The 16,628-nt window shown below is 64.7% G+C and overlaps 1 protein-coding gene across 1 annotated transcript; it reads left to right on the top strand.

The window, feature by feature from the left end:
- Positions 1-867: 867 nt before the first annotated feature.
- Hmx1 (H6 family homeobox 1) lies at positions 868-4,019 on the top strand. The gene is made up of 2 exons (XM_090344123.1): positions 868-1,252; positions 3,391-4,019. Exons 1-2 carry the CDS (start codon positions 868-870, stop codon positions 4,017-4,019), a joined length of 1,014 nt encoding a protein of 337 aa, XP_090200249.1.
- The last annotated feature ends 12,609 nt before the right edge of the window (positions 4,020-16,628 follow it).

Below are 16,628 nucleotides of genomic sequence, written 5' to 3'. Positions count from 1 at the left end.
CATCCCGGGCCTCGCCGCGCCGGCCCGCGACGCCCCCCGCCCGCCCCGCGGTGCCCCTTCCGCGGCGGAGCCCGGCGAGGCTGCGCGCCCGCTTGGGGCATCTGCGTCCGCGCGGCTGGAGCCGGGTTCGCCCCGCCGCCCGCTCGCGGCGCCTCCGGGCTGCGGCTCCCCGCGCGCCGCGCCCGAGCGTCCAGCGGACACGGAGGACCGAGTTCCTCGATCGCCGCCGCGCTCGGCACCCGCTCGGCGGCGCTCCGGGGTTTACAGGACGCGCGGGGTGTTGAACACACGCGCGCGGCGGTGGCCCCGCCTCTGGAGTTCCCGACACGCGCGCACACGGGGACCCGCGCACACGCGCGCACACGGACCGGCCCCACGCACCCGGCGGCCGGGTCAGGACGGCCCGGGCCGCGCCATTGGCCGGCCGGCTCCTCGCAGGCCCCGCAGCCAATGGGCGCCCGCCGGACGGGGCCCGCCCCTCCCGGCTCGGGTGGCGCGGGCCGCGGGAAAGCCACGCGCGGGGCCCCGGCTCGCACCGCCCGCGCCCGCGCCGCTCCCCACGCGCCCGCCGCGGCCCGCGCGCAGGCACCGGGCGGCGCCCCCGGCCGCCCCGGGACCCCGGCGCGCGCCGCCCCGCCCCGGCCCCGCCTCCTCCCCGCCCCCCGCGAGGCCGGCGGGGGCGGCGACTGCGGCGGGGCCGAGAGAGGCGAGCGAGGCGGCTGCCCGGGCGGCTGTGGCGCGCACCCGCTCCCGCCGGCCCGGCCCCGCGCCGAGCCCGCCGCTCGCCCCTCGGGGCCCGACGCCAGCGCTCCGGGCCGCCGGGACCGGGACTGGCCGCGCCCCGGAGCCCGCGAGGCCCTCGCCACGATGCCGGACGAGATGACGGAGCCGGGGCTCGCCACGCCGGCCCGCGCCTCCTCCTTCCTCATCGAGAACCTCCTGGCCGCCGAGGCCAAAGGCGCGGGACGCGCGGCCCGGGGCGACGGCGGTCGCGAGGAGGAGGAGGACGACGATGACGACCCGGAGGACGAGGACGCGGGGCCCGGGCGGCGGCGACGCCTGCCGCGGCGGCCACAGCTGCGCGCGGGCATCGGGCCGGGCGGGGAGGCGCGGGCGCGGGCGCTGCTCGGCCTGGGTCCGCGTCCGCCCCCCGGGCCGGGGCCGCCCTGCGCGCTCAGCTGTGGGAGCGCCACTCGCTGGTTCCCCGGGACGCACGGAGGCTGCGGCGGCGGCGGCGGCCTGAGTCCCGACAGTGAGTGAGGCTGGGGCGGGCGGCCCGGCTTCCTCCCGCCCCTTCTCCGGGGACTCCGGGCCACCGCGGCCCCCCCCCCCCCCGCTGTGTAGCGGGGTCTGGGTGGCGTGGGGGTCTTTGAGCCTGAGGTTGGCGAGTCCGGGGACCCCCGCTCTGGAGATGGGGTGGGGGGCGGTGGGGTGTTCCCGGAGGTGGAGAAGGGCCTGAGAGCAGAGACCATAGGCAAACGGAAAGAAAGGAGTGTGCGACGAGCGCGAATGATCGCAGGGTTGCAGGAGAGGGGGGCAGGAGAAAATGGAAGTGGGAGGAAGGTGTGAGGTGTGTGGAGGGGAGAGAGGAAGGGTACTGGGGAGAGGAGTGGTGGCATGAAATAAGAGGGGGCTGAGAAGAGGGGCCCCTGCGAGGTGGGCCGAGCAGAAGGCCTGCCAGCCTCCTGGGCTGCGCCAGTGAAGCCCATTCCCTTGCCTGGAAGCACTGGGAGTCTAGGCCCCAGTTGGGCCTTGCTCCTGCTCCCAGGTCCCGGGTCTGTGCGGCCAAATGCAGCTCCGAAGCCCCCAGTGCCCCCCTCTCTCTTCTACTGGAACCCCTCCCCCCCCCACTCCCTGGCCTTTGTTTCTGATCCAAGACTGAGGAGGGGCTTCTCAGCCCCAGAACCTGTACCCCACTCTCACCTGGGCATCCTGACCATTCTGCAGCCATCACGGGTCTGGAAACCCACCTTTGGAGGAGAGGCCGCTGAGAAGGAGGGAAGGAAAGGCCATCCCAGACCTTCTCCCCAGGAGGCCCGCTCGGGAATGGCTCTGAAATGTGGGTGCTGGGACTGCCTTGAGGGCGAGGGAGTCCGGGACTCACCGCCCCTGTCACCTGTTGGACGCCGCCTTCCTGGTGTGCAAATGGCCCCTTTTCAGGAAGCCTCTGGATGCTCTGCCCCCCCCATGTCACCTCAAGCCAAGCCATGAGAGTCCCCTGGAATCTGGGGTGGGAGATTCTCTAAGGTGGAGGCTGGGGCCCTCCCCACCTGCGCCCTGCTGTAAGCAGCCCGCCCCATCCCCACCGAGGTCCGCTGTCTGATTTCGTTCCATGCGGGTCGAGCCCCAGCAAAGCAGGCTGGAGTTAAGCAGGCAAGCCAGCTCGGTGCCTCCTGGCAAGGCGTGGAGCTCTGTGAGGCAGGGGTCCCGGGGGCTTGTGAGGAGGCAGCAGGCACAGGTCTTCTCTGTGGGCAGTGGGCAAGCAAGTACCCAAGCAGACGTCTATCTGCATGTATCTGAGGGCACCAGGCAGCGCCCGAGCCACGCACATAGTCCACCACGGTTTGCACACTTTGCACACTCTCCTGGCAATCTGAGTCCACCCTTGGAGGGGGAGGCCTTGACCTTGGATGACCCTTCAGCCAAGCAGAGGGGCAGCTGCTCTCCCGGGTCCTGCAACCCGAGGCCCTTTTCAATCCAGACAAATGACAAAGCCCCGGGTGGACTTCTGTCAGCTGGTTGGAGCTTGAACTCGGGGCTTCTCCAAACAACGGAAGGTGCTTGGGGCAGGGTGCTCTGTGCCTGCTGCAGCAGCACTCGGGGTGCTCTCTGGCAGTGTGGTGTGTCGGCCTCTGTGGTCCGGGTCCAGAGGGTGAAGCCTGCGGGCTCACCGCAGGGGACTTCACCTCAGGGGTGGTTTGCGTTTACTTGCCCTTTTGTAAAGTTTTCCCTGTGCCTTCCTGTCTGTTCCTGAGAGTGAGCTGGGGGTGGCCCTGGCTTGAAGGGGGTGCAGGGCCCGATGGTGGGTCCATGCTTGTGTTTTCCTCCGTGGACATCTCTCCCAAAGCACCTCTTTCTTTTGTCCTGGCGAGTTGCAGTTAGGAGGGGAGTGGTCAGAGAGGTCAGCTTGCTTTTTGCAGCCCCTCTCCGGCCTGGGCCTTCCTCGGAGCTCGTGTTTTCTGGGTGTGTACGGCCGGCCGCTCTCTCCATTGGGGCTCCAGCTCCTGCCCGCTGTGCCTCGCCGGTCTTCCAGGCAGTCACCTGGCGAGTGCTGGGTACCCACCTCGAGGCTGATGGGGGAGGAGGCGGTCTCCATGCTGGGGTGGTGAGGCCGCGGCTGGGCCCGGGTCTGTCCTAGAACCAATCCTTGTACCCCTTTCTCCCCTGCAGCCAGCGATCGGGACTCTCCGGAGACAGGCGAGGAGACGGGGCGCGCCGAGGCCGCCTGGCCGCCAGGCCCGGGGCCGGGCGCGGTGCTGCGGGGAGCGGCGGAGGGGGCGGCGCAGGGCCCGGCGGTCGGCGGGGAGGAAGCGGCGGAGCCGGCGGAGGCCCGGGCCGGGGCGGCGCGTGGCGGAGGCCGCAAGAAGAAGACGCGCACGGTGTTCTCGCGCAGCCAGGTCTTCCAGCTCGAGTCCACCTTCGACCTGAAGCGCTACCTGAGCAGCGCCGAGCGCGCGGGGCTGGCCGCCTCCCTGCAGCTCACCGAGACGCAGGTCAAGATCTGGTTCCAGAACCGCCGGAACAAGTGGAAGCGGCAGCTGGCCGCCGAGCTGGAGGCCGCCAGCCTGTCCCCGCCGGGCGCGCAGCGCCTGGTCCGCGTCCCGGTGCTGTACCACGAGAGCCCCCCGGCCGCCGGGCCCGCCGCCGCCGCCGCGCTGCCCTTCCCGCTGGCGCCGCCCGCGCCCGCGCCGCCCCCGCCGCTGCTCGGCTTCTCCGGGGCCCTGGCCTACCCGCTGGCCGCCTTCCCGACCGCCGCCTCCGTGCCCTTCCTCCGGGCGCAGATGCCTGGCCTGGTGTGAGCCCCGGCGGGCCGGCCCCGAGGTCGCTGCGGCCCCGGCGGACGCGCGATGGCGGGGCCGCATCTCGGGGCGCCGCGTCCCGAGCCCGCGCGGAATGGACCGGGGTTCCCCGCTCCGAGGGCTGGGGCCATCCAAGGGCGACGGCGCCCGGCCCCGTGGAGACGCGACGTCCAAAGACCACGGCGGCGCCCGCGGCGCAGGGCACTCCAGAGCCTCTCCGGCTTGGGTGCGAGGAGCAGCGAAGGAAAACTTTAAAGGGACTGTGCCAGGAGCTGCAAGGTGACCATCCTGGACGCATCCTGCTCCCCAACGCTAAATGCCCCTTTTCCGGGGCCATGTAGGGACCCAAATAGCAGGCCACCGGCCGGGCCTCCCGTGGCAGGGCCCTGGCAAGGCTCTGGCTGGCGGGTCCCCCTCTGAGAGCGCACACTGGGGCTTCTCTGCTGGATGCCTCCACTCTGGAAGACTTTTTTTGTTTTTGGCGACTCTACTTCTTTGCATATGGAATAAAAAGGGACGTTTTCTGGACGGCCCTGCTGTGTGATTCGGGATCCGGACCAGGCCTCCTCCAGAAGGAGCCAGGTGGACGGCCACCTTCTCTCCAGTGCGGGTGGGGGAACCAAGCCTGGGGCTGGCGCTGGGGCAGCCGGCAGGAGTTGTGTCCCTAACTCTGGCTTCTGCCTCACCGAGGCCCAGGGTGAACTTTCCTGGAAGTCTCGGGGAGGTGACCTTGTGTTTTAGAGTTCGGGAGGTGGAAATGAAAGAGCCACGAAGCAGGCAGGACATGTTGGCCCCTGGAATTTTCCACACGAGGCCTGATGTCCGTGTCTGCGCCCTGCCCTTCTTGGCTCTGCCGCTGAAGGACTGGAGCCAGCCTTATAGAAATGTTTGGGAGCCAAAGCACAACACCGGTGAGGGTTTGTGCTCCTGCCCGTCTGCAGTCCTGGTGGAAGGCTGGGGTTCCGTCATGGGTCCCCCTACGATTCCCATTCTAATGGCCTGGGTCACGGGGGTGTCACTCTGTCCCCAGCAGCCAGCTGGAGCTGGATTCCTTGGCAGACTTGTGGCTCTGTCCTCCAAGGGCGAGGAGCACTTTTATTTGGTGTTTGATCCAGGAGGGAAGGTATCTTTTGGGACTGGGGAAAGCTATCCCTTCCCCCTCAAAAGAATCCACTTTCCTTTCCACACCACTCTCTTCTGGGGGTCCATCTGTGAGGGTACTCTCCCCCACAGTGGCCCAAGGAATCCCAGGCCAGGGGCAGGGGTCCTTGCAACCTCCCCTCTCTCATTTCAAGAGACTTGCGTGGAAGGCATAGCAGTCCTGGGTCAGTCGTCTCCACTCCAACCCAGCCTCCCACATGCGTCCTTCTGTGTCTGGGGTCTGGCTTCCTCTCTGCCTGGAGCTGCCCTCCCCCAACTAAGCAAGGTCCCCCTGCTGCGATGGGTTTGGGAGGGTCTTGTCACAGTTCCTGTGGACACAGCTTGTTATTTTTCCAAGGTCTCGTGACCAGGTCAGTGGTCCCAGAGGAGAGTGGGCTATGTGTACTGTCAGGTGAAGTGCAGACCAAATTTCCTCTCCTCGCCCCCCTCCATCACTTGTCCAGGCCTCCATGCTCGGCCCCTCGGCGCTGGCCGCAAGAACAGGCCACACGAACCTGTGCCAGCCATCGTGATACAAGCATTTTATTACATTGGTCCTCGCTGACGCCGTGTGAGAATTGCGGGGTGCTTCTGAGAGGAGCACGCCTTCTGAGAGGAGCACGCCTTCTGAGAGGAGCACGCCTTCGGGCTAGCGTCTGTGGGTGTCTCCTCGGCACGACGTGCTCCTGGGCTCTGAAGCCAAGTCGCCAAGTTGAAAGACCCTGGGAAGCCACTTGATGCTGGGGTGGGGACCCTGCCACACTGGCTCGAGAGCAGGGGGCCTGCGGGCACTGTCTGGAATCTCTCCCCGGAAGCCTCAGCCAGTGTCGGGCACTGCCCGCCTCCAGTTTAGGGCAGGAGTGGCAGACGGACTTTTTTTCGCTAGAATTAGTCAAGTCTTGCTGGAGAGTCACCCCGGCCTCTGCTGACGGGGTGCAGAGCCAGGAGGGGAGAGCGTGCCCCTGGGGCCTCACTCGGGAGGGGAATCTTGGTAAGACTGCACATCTCCCAAACAGGATGTGGCCCCATAAGTAACTCACAGGGTTCTAGATGCCGGGAATCAGCCCGTGAGAACTGGTACACTTCACCTAGCGCAGGGCCCAGCCCAGGGCACCGAACCCTCCCGTCCCGAGCACCAGAGCTATCGATCTCGGGCGCACCTCAGCTGGCCACGTTGGCTCCGTGTTGGCTCCACTGCTGGCAGAAGATGAATGGCTTCGATCTGTCTCCACCGCACGCCCCTCCTTCCTTGCTTTCCACCCATCAGCGTCACCCTCTCCCTTAAGTGAGGCCCTTGGCAGTCACCAGGGCCTCCAGCCATGTAGCCCCAGAGCCCACACAGATCGTACAGGCTTGGACACCCAGATGTGAGATCCCAGTTCTAATGGCAATGCATTTGGGGCCTCAGTTTCCCCATCAGCTTCATTGTGCAGGACAGGCTGGGTTCTGTAACTTGTGCCTTCCTTCTCTGGGTAGTCTGTGATCTCAGTGGGACCTACTGGGTCCCCACACTCTAGTAGCATGGCAGGGGGTGGGGGCTGGCTTCCAAGGCCATGGGAGCCACCTACCCCACTCTGTCCACCAGATAATCCAAACACAGCAAGAGGGTGGGGCAAAGGAAGAATTTTACAGGGCTGGGCACCAGGGCCTCTGCAGATAAGATACACCCAGGGCCACAAGAAGGCTCCGAGAGTTCTGCCCCAGTTGAGGGCCCCGTTGTCCTCTGGCATGGCAAGTGAAGAGCTGGAAGCTGGCTCAGTTACCAGGAGACTGGAGGCCATCTCTGCCTCAGTTCCGTGCCTGGAGGAGGGAGCCTTCCTGTTTGGGCAAATGCCACCAGACACTGGGGAATTACCTTCAGTCTCCTTCCCACCCATCGCTCACTGGGAGCCCAGCCTTTGCGTGCCCAGACACCCAGGTACCCCCTCTCCGGAGAAGTGAGCACCCAGGAGGAAGTGGAGAGGCCAGGGACTCCTTTCTTCTGCACGGTCTTGTGACCCACCTCACAACTCCAGGCTCTGAGCCTCTGGATTGGGGCCCCCCTCGGCTCCACCCCCACAGGGAAGTTCTCCTCTGACCTCCAGTGCCCTCGCGTCCACGCTGGTCTGTTCCGATCATCTAGTGAATTCATTCCTTTTGCCATCTTGCTCCAGGGGCCACGGGTGAGGTAAAGGCAGCTGCCCACCGTCCTCCGGCTGGTGGTGTCTGGAGCGGGGAGCCAGGACCCCGGAGGAACTTCCTGGGCCCCTGTCGAGGTTCTCAAGGACCCTGGCCTGCCAGCACCACCTGGCTGTCCTAGGAAGGAAAGGGGAGATGCCCCCCCACCCCGCACACAGGTGGGCTGCAGAGGGCCCACCAGTCCTCACACAGCTGCATGGAGCAGGCAGACAAAGGGGCAGAGGAAACAGGAAAGACGGCAGGGCCCCCATTTCTCCACTTTGCTTGGAGTGGGGAAGGAAAGGGTAGGAGGAGGGAAAAGTTAGGTGCTCCAGTCTCTGTGGCTTTGTAGGCTTTTTTTTTAAGCGCATCTTATTAGCTATCTGGTCCTCGAAGTAAAATTTAAAAAGAAACCAGTTGTCTGCAATTCTAGCATCTGGGTGTTAGGTCAGGCTGTGGGCTTATTAGAAATCGTAATGTAACTAGTTTTTTTTTTAATACAATGTTACTGTGAAAAGATGTGATACTCATATTTGTTCTAAAATATGAGACAAAAAATTAAGAGTGAAAATGAAGGAGCTAGTTAATGTGAGGGTCACAGAACAGGAGGAGAGTGGGGTCCATCGCTCTCCACTTCGGTTTCTATCAGGAAGCTTCTGTAAGCAAAGCGGTTTTACAGGGGATTCTCTCTGCCCAGGGTGGAGGAGGGGGGGCTTGTTCTGAGTTTACTCCACGACGTTAATGCCCAGGTTCCCCGCTTTTCGCCTCCTTTCCAGCTTAGCTGGAATGTGCGCGCGCTGGTGTGGGGCCTGAGATTTGGTGTCGCCGTCCGGCCTTCCTTTTCCTCCGTGGCTCTCCTGGCCTCCTCCACACCGCCCCGGGGCCCTCTCCGGGCTCCACGCCTGGCACCAAGCTTCACCTCGGCCGGGAAGGCCTAGGAGAGGCTGGTGATGGGCGGGGATCGAACGAACCGAAAGGTCCGGGGCGCCGGCGGCGGCGGGGCGGACTGGGCCGACGCGCTCGGGCGCAGCCCGGTCCCCGATTCTCGGCCTGCGGTTCCCAGGACCCCCGCCCCCCGCCGCTTCTCGCGTTCTGGGACCACCGAGCGGGCGCGGGGCTGGACGGCCTGGGGGGCTCCGGGCTGCGGCGCCCGAAGGCCAACGGGAAAAGACCCGAAGGGGCCCGCGCGGATTCCCCCGCGCCGAGGCCTCGCTCGGATCGCGGCCCACGGCCACCACGGAGCCGGGGCGACGACCGCAGGAGCCCGTGGGGCCCCGCGGGGCGCGGGCCGCCGGCGGACACGCCCGAGCCTGGCCGCGAGCCGCCCCGGGCTCGTCGGAGCCCCGCGTCTCCTGCCCCGTCGGCTCTGCGCCCTGGTTTCGGCGGCCGGCCCGGTGCCGCGTGTCCGCCCGCCCCAGTGGGCTCCGTGTTCCCGGGAGCCCGGTCGCCCCTTATGTCTCCACGGAGACCCGGCGAAGCCCGGCCGCGGCCCCGACCCGCGCAGCGCCGCCCACGTCGCCGCAGCCGGGGACCCGCGGAGCCCGGCGCCCCCGCTCCCTCCCAGCCGCGGTTCCCGGCCGGCAGCCGGGGCCGGCGGCCTCCGGGCTCGGACCGAGGGGCCAGGAGGAGCGGGGGCCCCCGCAGTGGCGCCAGCGCTCGGGGCGCGGGACCCCGCGGACGCCGACGGCGAGGCCCCGACCCCCGGGACGCGCGGCCCGGCCTCGGTCCCCGCCCCGTCCTTCCGGCCCCGCCCCGCTCACCTGGCGTCTCGCCGGCGTCCGGGAGTCTGGGGCGCCCGGGGCCCCGCCCCGCGGTCCTCACCTCGCCCCCCCCCCCCCCCCAGACTCCAGGTCGCCCGCGCCGGATCCATCCAGACTCCACGCCTTTGCCGGGAGGTGGGCGCGGCCCGAGCCCGCGCGGGAACCGGGGCGGGGCGGGTGGCAGCGGGGCGGAGTGGGGACCCGGCCGCACGTGGACCCCTCCCCTCCCCGGAAGGGGGTCGGGGCGGCGGACGCCTCCGCCGGCTGCCGGGGCCCCTGGACGGCGGCGGACGCCGCGTTTCCCTGGGCTCGGGCGCAGCGAGCGCCGAGCCGCCGCGTCCCCCGCCCCGGCCCCGCGGCACCGGCAGCCCCACCGCTCCGGGGCCTCGGGAGGGAGCGCGGAGCGGGAGCCGGGCTGGGTGCGAGGCGGCGGTCAGCCCCCCGGAAGCCCCGCGCCGTGCCCCTTCCGAGAGCCCCGCGCTCGGGCGGCCCCGGCCGGGCCCCGGAGGCCGCACGCGGTGGCGGGGGCCTCGGCTAATTCCGGCGGTGGCCGCCCCACCGCGGCCTTCGGGGCGTCGCTCTGCCGATTGGGGGTGACCCAAACTGTGTGCCCAGAGAGTGGCCGCGGCCTTCCAGCCCGGGGCGGAGAACAGGCTGGGATGCTGACCGTGGGCACCCGGCCTGCTTCCTCCCCGGCCCCTCTCCTGGGGCCGGCGCGGGACAGGGGGAACCGGCTCCCCCGTGCGGGGCCCTCGCCCCTGCCCAGCCCCAGCAGGCTCTGCCAGCGCCGAGCCCTCGGGACCCCTGCCCCTTCCCTGGCGGCCCGAGCCCTCCGCGCGCCCAGGGATTGCTGTGTGTCCGCACGTGCGGCCTCGTTCACCACTGCGCCCGGGCGCGGGGTGGACCGCGGCCCGGCGGGGGCGCAGCGGGCGCCCGGCTGCGGGGCCCTGGGGGAGCCGGGGTCCCGGGACCCCGGCGGAGCTGGGCGCACGGTCGCGGCTCTTGGGCCCCGGCCCGCAGGAGCGCGGGGCCTCGGCGCCCACCCCCCCCCGGGCCCGGACTGCGTCTTCGTCTGCGCCTCGGGGCCCCTCGGCGCCCCCTCCGCGGCGGCCGCCCCGCTCCGCCCCTGGCCCGGCCCCAGCCCCCCGCGTTCCCGCGGCGTCAGCACATCCGGCCGCGCTCACTTTGGTGTGAGTTTGTTTCTGAAATCTCGAAAATCCATTTCCCCCAAGTGGGCGGGGGCCGGGCCCGCGCTGGGGGCCCCGCGGCCCGCCCGGCCCAGGTCGGGCATTGATCTCGGGTCTTACTGTACAGCGCATTAGCTCTAATGGTTTCGCTGATGATTCGACTTCTTTTTCGTTAAAAGCCTCCCCTCGACCCGCCCCCGCCTCCCGGCCCCTCTCCCTCCCCCTCCGCTCCCGGTCCTCCCCGCTCCCCCTCTCCCTTCCCTCTCCCGCTCCCGACCGCGGGGCCCCGCCTGGCACGCCAGGCCTGGCGCCTTCGGGACCCTGTGGCCCCACCGGGGACGGGGACTTCGTTCCGGAGCTGGGCGCCCCACGGGCCGGGCAGGCGGAGGCAGGGTGCGGCCCTTGGGATCCGGAACCCCCGGAGGAGCGGCGCGCTTAGACCTGATCCGGAGATGGGCGAAGTCAGACCCGACCGAGCCTCGGAGCGACCCCGCCCCGTGCGCCCCCGGGACCCGCCGGGCGCCCACGGTCTGCGGGCGCGGCTGCGGCCCGGGGCTCGCGTCCTGCCCGGAGTCGGCGCCGGCCCCGCGGGGAGGCCGCCTGGACCCGCGCGCGCCCCGCCCCGCGGCCCCGCCGTGCGCTCCGCAAGACCCGGCACGGGTGGAAAAACCAGAGGAAAACGGGCAAAGGAGAAAAGGCACCCAAACCCGGCACCCGAAAGCGGCCAGGGTTTTTTTTTTATTTATTTAAATTTATTTTAATTTACGTTGCTGTGCTGGGGGAGGAATCCAGGGCTTCCCGCACCCGGCCACCTCCCGAGCCCCAGGGTTGTCCAGACGTTATTCATTTATTGAGAAAAATAGGCATCGCGTTGGCTCGGCACAAAACCCGAGTTGTAGCCGTAGATATCTTGGGTGAGAACGAAAATGCACCCCTGTGGACAGACGCCAGCGATCTGTCATTTTCAGAGGCAGTCTTGCCGTGTCCCCTCCCCAAATGACAACGGCTCGTTACAGGAAAACCACTCCGCCATCAACGCGGGCAGGGACGGGCAGCCCTGAGCCTCGGCGGGGACCCTCCCGCTCCTCCCCGGTCTGCTGGGGTCCCAGGCGCCACCACGGATCGAGGAGCGCGTTTCCACGCCTCTCCATCCGTGGGCACTTCACGGGGAGACGCCTCGGCGTCTGGACCCAGGGACTGGGGTGGGCCGCGCGGTGGCTCCACGGTAGAGCTGGCACTGGACACGCTGGAGGCCCGAGCACCGCATCCACTCAGCCAATGGCCCCTGCACCCCGCTCTGTCCGGCTCACACTTGACCGCGACCCCAGGTCCCAGCCCTTGGGGAACCCGCCTCCCTTCCTCCTTTGGCTGTTCTGCTTTGTCTTTTAAGGAGTGGCCCGTGGATTAATTGTCTGTGGCCCCCGAGGGCCCAGTCTGACACAGGGCTGTTAGAAGTGCCCAGGACCGTGCCCTCCCGTCAGGACTCTGGCCAATGCTAATTTTTTTCCCCTTAGAATTACCAGAGGCTTTCCTGCCCTTGTCATTCAGCTGTCCCTTGTCATTCAGCTGTCCCCAGATTCCCTTGAGTGTGCCCTCCAGCTGAGGTAGGGTCTACCAGGTGGGAGCCAGCCACCTGGCTCTGCAGAGGACAGGGCATGCTCTGGACCCAGGAGGGCACTTGGGGGGTGGGGGTGGCTGGAGTGGCCAGTGCCAGCCTTACTGGGTAATAGTCCCAAGGCTTGGGCCTGGCTCTGGTCAACTGCACTTCCGATGCACACCTGCAAAGGGAAGTGCACAGGCCCTGACTTCTGAAGGTCCTGCAAGAGCCGCCCTCTGGCCCTCTCCAGGTGGGAGGAGGAAGGTCTGCCTCTCCCTGGAGAGGCTCGGGACACTAGGCAGGCACTGCTGACAGTCCCAGCACCCAGATAGCCCAAGGGGGCTGCCCACGGTTTCATCCCTTGGGGTTTCTGTGGTCAGTCTCTGGCCTGACTTCCCGCAGGATCTGTGGGCAGGAAAGAGGCCCTGTCATCCGTCAAGACGCCCAGGCTGCTGGGGAGAGAGGCAGGTCTGTGGTCAGTAAGTGGAGCTCAAACAACACCAAAATTGAGGCGTGAGGGTCTTGCCATTCAGGCAGCAGGCCCGTCCAGGGCCCCCCCCATGCCTCTGAAACGAACATCCCAGCACTGGTCTTTTGGCTTTCTTTACTTTTTTTTTTGTGGGTTGGTGGGGCTTGAACTCCGTGCCTGGGCGCTGTCCCTGAGCTCTTGAACCACAGTGCCACTTCCTCCTTCAGCTTTTTTGAGGAGCAGAAACAAGAGCCTGGCAAACATCTGTGCTGCGTAGACCAGGAAGAGGTCAGAGTGGTGGGCTGGCTGCCAGGAATGGCGGTCTAGCTCTTGACCTGAAGGACAGTGGTTGGGGAAGCCCCCCAGGAGCTGTGCACACATATTGGATGTGCAGGGCAGCTATGAGGAAGACTGTGGGGACGGACATTGGACTGTGACCTTCCGGTTCCCCCTTCCCAGTTCCCCAGTGGAAGACACAACATGGGAAAGCACCTGGGCGCCAAAGTCCTTAGAAGTTCCGGGGTCTCGCTGGAATGATGACAGCTGTCTGCTCCCTGTTTTAAACAGAATCCTCCGTACCTTCCAAAGGATTTGCCAGACGATAACCAGTAGAGCAGAGTCACCTGATAACTGAGAGAACAGCACTGGTAGACCCGCCCGAGCACAAGTGCAGGCAGCATTCTAAGAAACTGGCTCACGGGAGTTCAGATTAAGTTGACGTTACTGGGTGGAGGCCAAACCCTACTGGAGACGGGCTAGGGACTCGAGCAGGCTTTCTTTATTGTAGCCTGGGGAGAACTTCTTCCACTTGGGGGGGGGGGAAGCCTCCGCCTCTGCTCTTGCCAAACTGGCTTCACACAGAGATTTACTGAGTTGAATATTAGTCACATCTAAAAAGTACCTTTCCAGAAACATCTATCCACTTGGCCCTACAGCCCAGCTAAGTTGCATACAATATTAACCATGATAGGTCATTAGGGCTCCACACACGGGACATCCCCGTAGTGGTGGGGAATGTATAGATGGAGCCCAGTGGCTTCCCTGGTCATCAGAGCCAGCCTTAGGAGTGGTACCAGGGTGGGGACAGAGAGGCCTGATCTTGTGCCTGCATCCCAGACAGAACATGCAAGGAGGAGGGTCTCAGGCTCAAGTTCAAGGCTGGCCTGGGCCACATAGGTAGACCCAGGCTCGTAGGAGTAAATTAAGCAAACAGGAAACAATCCAGGGAGAGCAGAAAGCCAAGCAGGGCCCCCCAACCCTCCCTGGTTGGAGCAGCTCGGGCTCCAAGAGGGTGGTAGGGGATATGGAGAGACCATTTGAGGGGGAGGAAGCTTGCCAAAGCCCCTGTGAACTGTGCCCACCACAGCCTAAACCAGACTTCACGCCAGCCATGGAGGGACAGCACCCCCTGCTCTCTTTGCCTCCCTGACTGCTTCTGCCATATCAGCCAACCAGATTGCCAGGGCCCAGCCAGGTGTGGCGCTCCCCCTGGCCCAGTGTCGGGGCTGGCAGGCCCAGAGTCCCACAGGCAGGGCAGGGAGCCCAGGGAATCAGAGCCAGAGGGAGCCCCAGCTCCCCCCACGGTCCGGCTGTGTGCTTTAGGCCAGGCTCTTGGTCTTTCTGAGCTGTTACCTGACACATTGCTCTTACTCCGGCGCTGGGGGGGCTGGGGTCGCAGGCACACTCCCCTGAAGTTGGCCCACCAGGTGTCTGCCTGACAGGGAAGCCAGTATGTTATTTTCCCTGCCAACTGCCATGTGATTGGTTTCACTCAGCGCCACTCATCTCAAAACGAGGAGAGTGACTGGCCAACAGGTTGAGCTCCTCTGCCAGGACTGCCAGTCCTCAGAGCCCGGACTGGGGCTTGGAGAGGAGCCAGGGCAGTGGGAGAACCAGTGAGCCCTGGAGGAGATGAGAGGCGCTGCCATCCATCCAGACCGAGGCGGTCTCCAAGAACCTCGTGTGTGCAGGTGTGTGTGCGCCCGGATCTGTGGAGCGCATCAGTCCGTTGTGTACATAAATGTGTGTGTGTGTGTGCATGTGTGCACCGTGGTGCATCTGCACACACATATGCCTGTGTGCATGTGTACAGCACTTGGATTTGCATGCATGTGTGCACACAGTGGGGGGGGGAATCCAGTCCTCCTGAGATGGCTGCCAGGGCAGTGGCCAAGCCCTGCAGGGCCCCCTGTGCACCTTGTCCACCCGGAGGAGGAAGGGAGGAGTGTAGGTATCCCAGACAGGGGAACCCCTTCCTGCAGGGCAGACAGGGAGCTGGGGCCGAACCCCTGGTAGGAGCAATACCGCTCATCACCCTCGGGCACACTCGACGGTCTCATAGACCTTAGCAACTACTTAAAGGAATAAAAAGGAAAGAGGCAGAGTGGCTGCATAGCAAGTATGAACACTTGCACCACCCAAAGGGCAAATCCAGACACTTAAATCCAGCATCAAAGCATGCACGTGGTCATTCCAGCATGTGGCCAGCGTGAGAACGTGGGGACACCTGTGGTTTGTATCCGGGGCCTGGTATCCCAGCTGGGTTCCATCGCAGAGCGTCTGTGGACATACTCCGCCTGAAGGCCAGCACACATGTCCGGTGCTAGAGACATCTGAGGACCCCACTGTTCCAGGGAACCTCAGCCCGTCCTGGCTGCGCCACGGCCGGGGGCCCTCGGAGGCCGGTGTTCGCAGGGTTCCCGTCTTCCGGTTTTGCCTGGCTTTGCTCCACCAGCTATCAGTATCGAGTGTGTTTCCTTATCCTCATCTACGCGTTGCACAGGATGTGAAGCCTGCAACTACATTGTGATGCTTACCTTTGCTTTCCTTGTGGAGCTGTCACAGCTCCGGAGACAGGTCACATATTGCATTGTGGGGTTTTTTTAGTCCTCGGTCCCTCCCGACCCACAGGAGGGATAGAGAGAATCTGACCAGCCGAGGAACGGGAGGGCCGACTAACCGCCCGCACCCAGCCCTCCCTCACCAGAGGACAATCAGACGGGTCAGGGAGACCCATCAAGGCAGGAACTCCTTTATTGAGGAAGTCCATTCAGCTAATAGAGGGTGCGGGAGCCTATCCGCACAAAGGCGGGCAGGGCGGGGAGGTCCTCGTGTATACTCTCACTCTAGGTCTCAGCAGAGAGTGATAAAGCAATAACACATTCGTACCCAACAGTAATCAAGTCTCAGCAGAAAGTGATTCACAATACAGATGATATAGCTCAAAGTTAGGTGTGGCGTTCACACATGACAGCTCATTTCTTTGTGTGGTTACCTTTTTTCTTTTTCTTCTTTTTTTTGCCAGTTGTGATGCTTGAACTCAGGGCCTGAGCACTGTCCATGGGCTTTCCTCAAGACTAGAGCTCTACCACTTGAGCCACAGCACCACTTCCAGCTTTTTTCTATATATGTGGTACCGAGGAATCGAACCCAGGTCTTCATGCATGCTAGGCAAGCACTCTACCACTAGGCTAACGTCCCGGTCCCTTGTGTGGTTATCTTACTCAGTGATGCAGATTCATGGGCCAGCCTGACCCTGCACTCAGCTCCCAACATTGCATACGTATACGTATTTCTACCCATCTTTGTGTTGAGTTTTGACTTCTGTCTCCTTTGTGGTGCTCAGAATGGAACCCAGAGCCTTGTGAACTGGGCAGGCTAATTGGCCACTGAGCTGGTCCCCAGCCTTTGTGCTTTGGAGATGCTGTCTTGAGGCATGGTCACAATGTCTTGACCCTTCTGTCCTCCCGCCTCAGCTTGATAAACACCGATATTATAGCTCTGTGCACCACCATCAGGGACACAGCTCCAGAGAGCCAAGAGCCATGGTAGATTTGGGATGATAAGGAGGTGTGTGGAAGGCCAAAGACAGCCCAGGGCCACGGCTGCTGAGCAGAAGGAAGACTCTAGGGCACAGGCCAACGGAGGCAGGGATGGAATGGCACTGGAACAAGCTCTGCATGTGGGCTCGGTGGTGTAGCTGAGTTACAGGGGAAGAGACAAGCTGGCTTGGACTTGACCCAGAGAAAGTGTTTCAAAACAAGCCCCTCACAAAGGCTGTGGTCTTCCAGGAGTGTGTGCCATGGATGACACCTCACGCAGGTGATGGTCTTCAGGAGTGTGTGTCATGGATGACACCTCACATGGGTGACGGTCTTCAGGAGTGTGTGTCATGGATGACTCCTCACACGGGTGATGGTCTTCAGGAGTGTGTGTCATGGATGACACCTCATGCAGGTGATGGTCTTCAGGAGTGTGTGTCATGGATGACACCTCACACGGGTGATGGTCTTCAGGAGT

This window comes from Megascapheus bottae, chromosome 13 (assembly GCF_031878675.1).
Source record: "Megascapheus bottae isolate mThoBot1 chromosome 13, mThoBot2.hap1, whole genome shotgun sequence".
NCBI lineage: Eukaryota > Metazoa > Chordata > Mammalia > Rodentia > Geomyidae > Megascapheus > Megascapheus bottae.
Note: the sequence above shows the minus strand (reverse complement) of the source record. Positions and strands in the feature narration are given on the sequence as shown.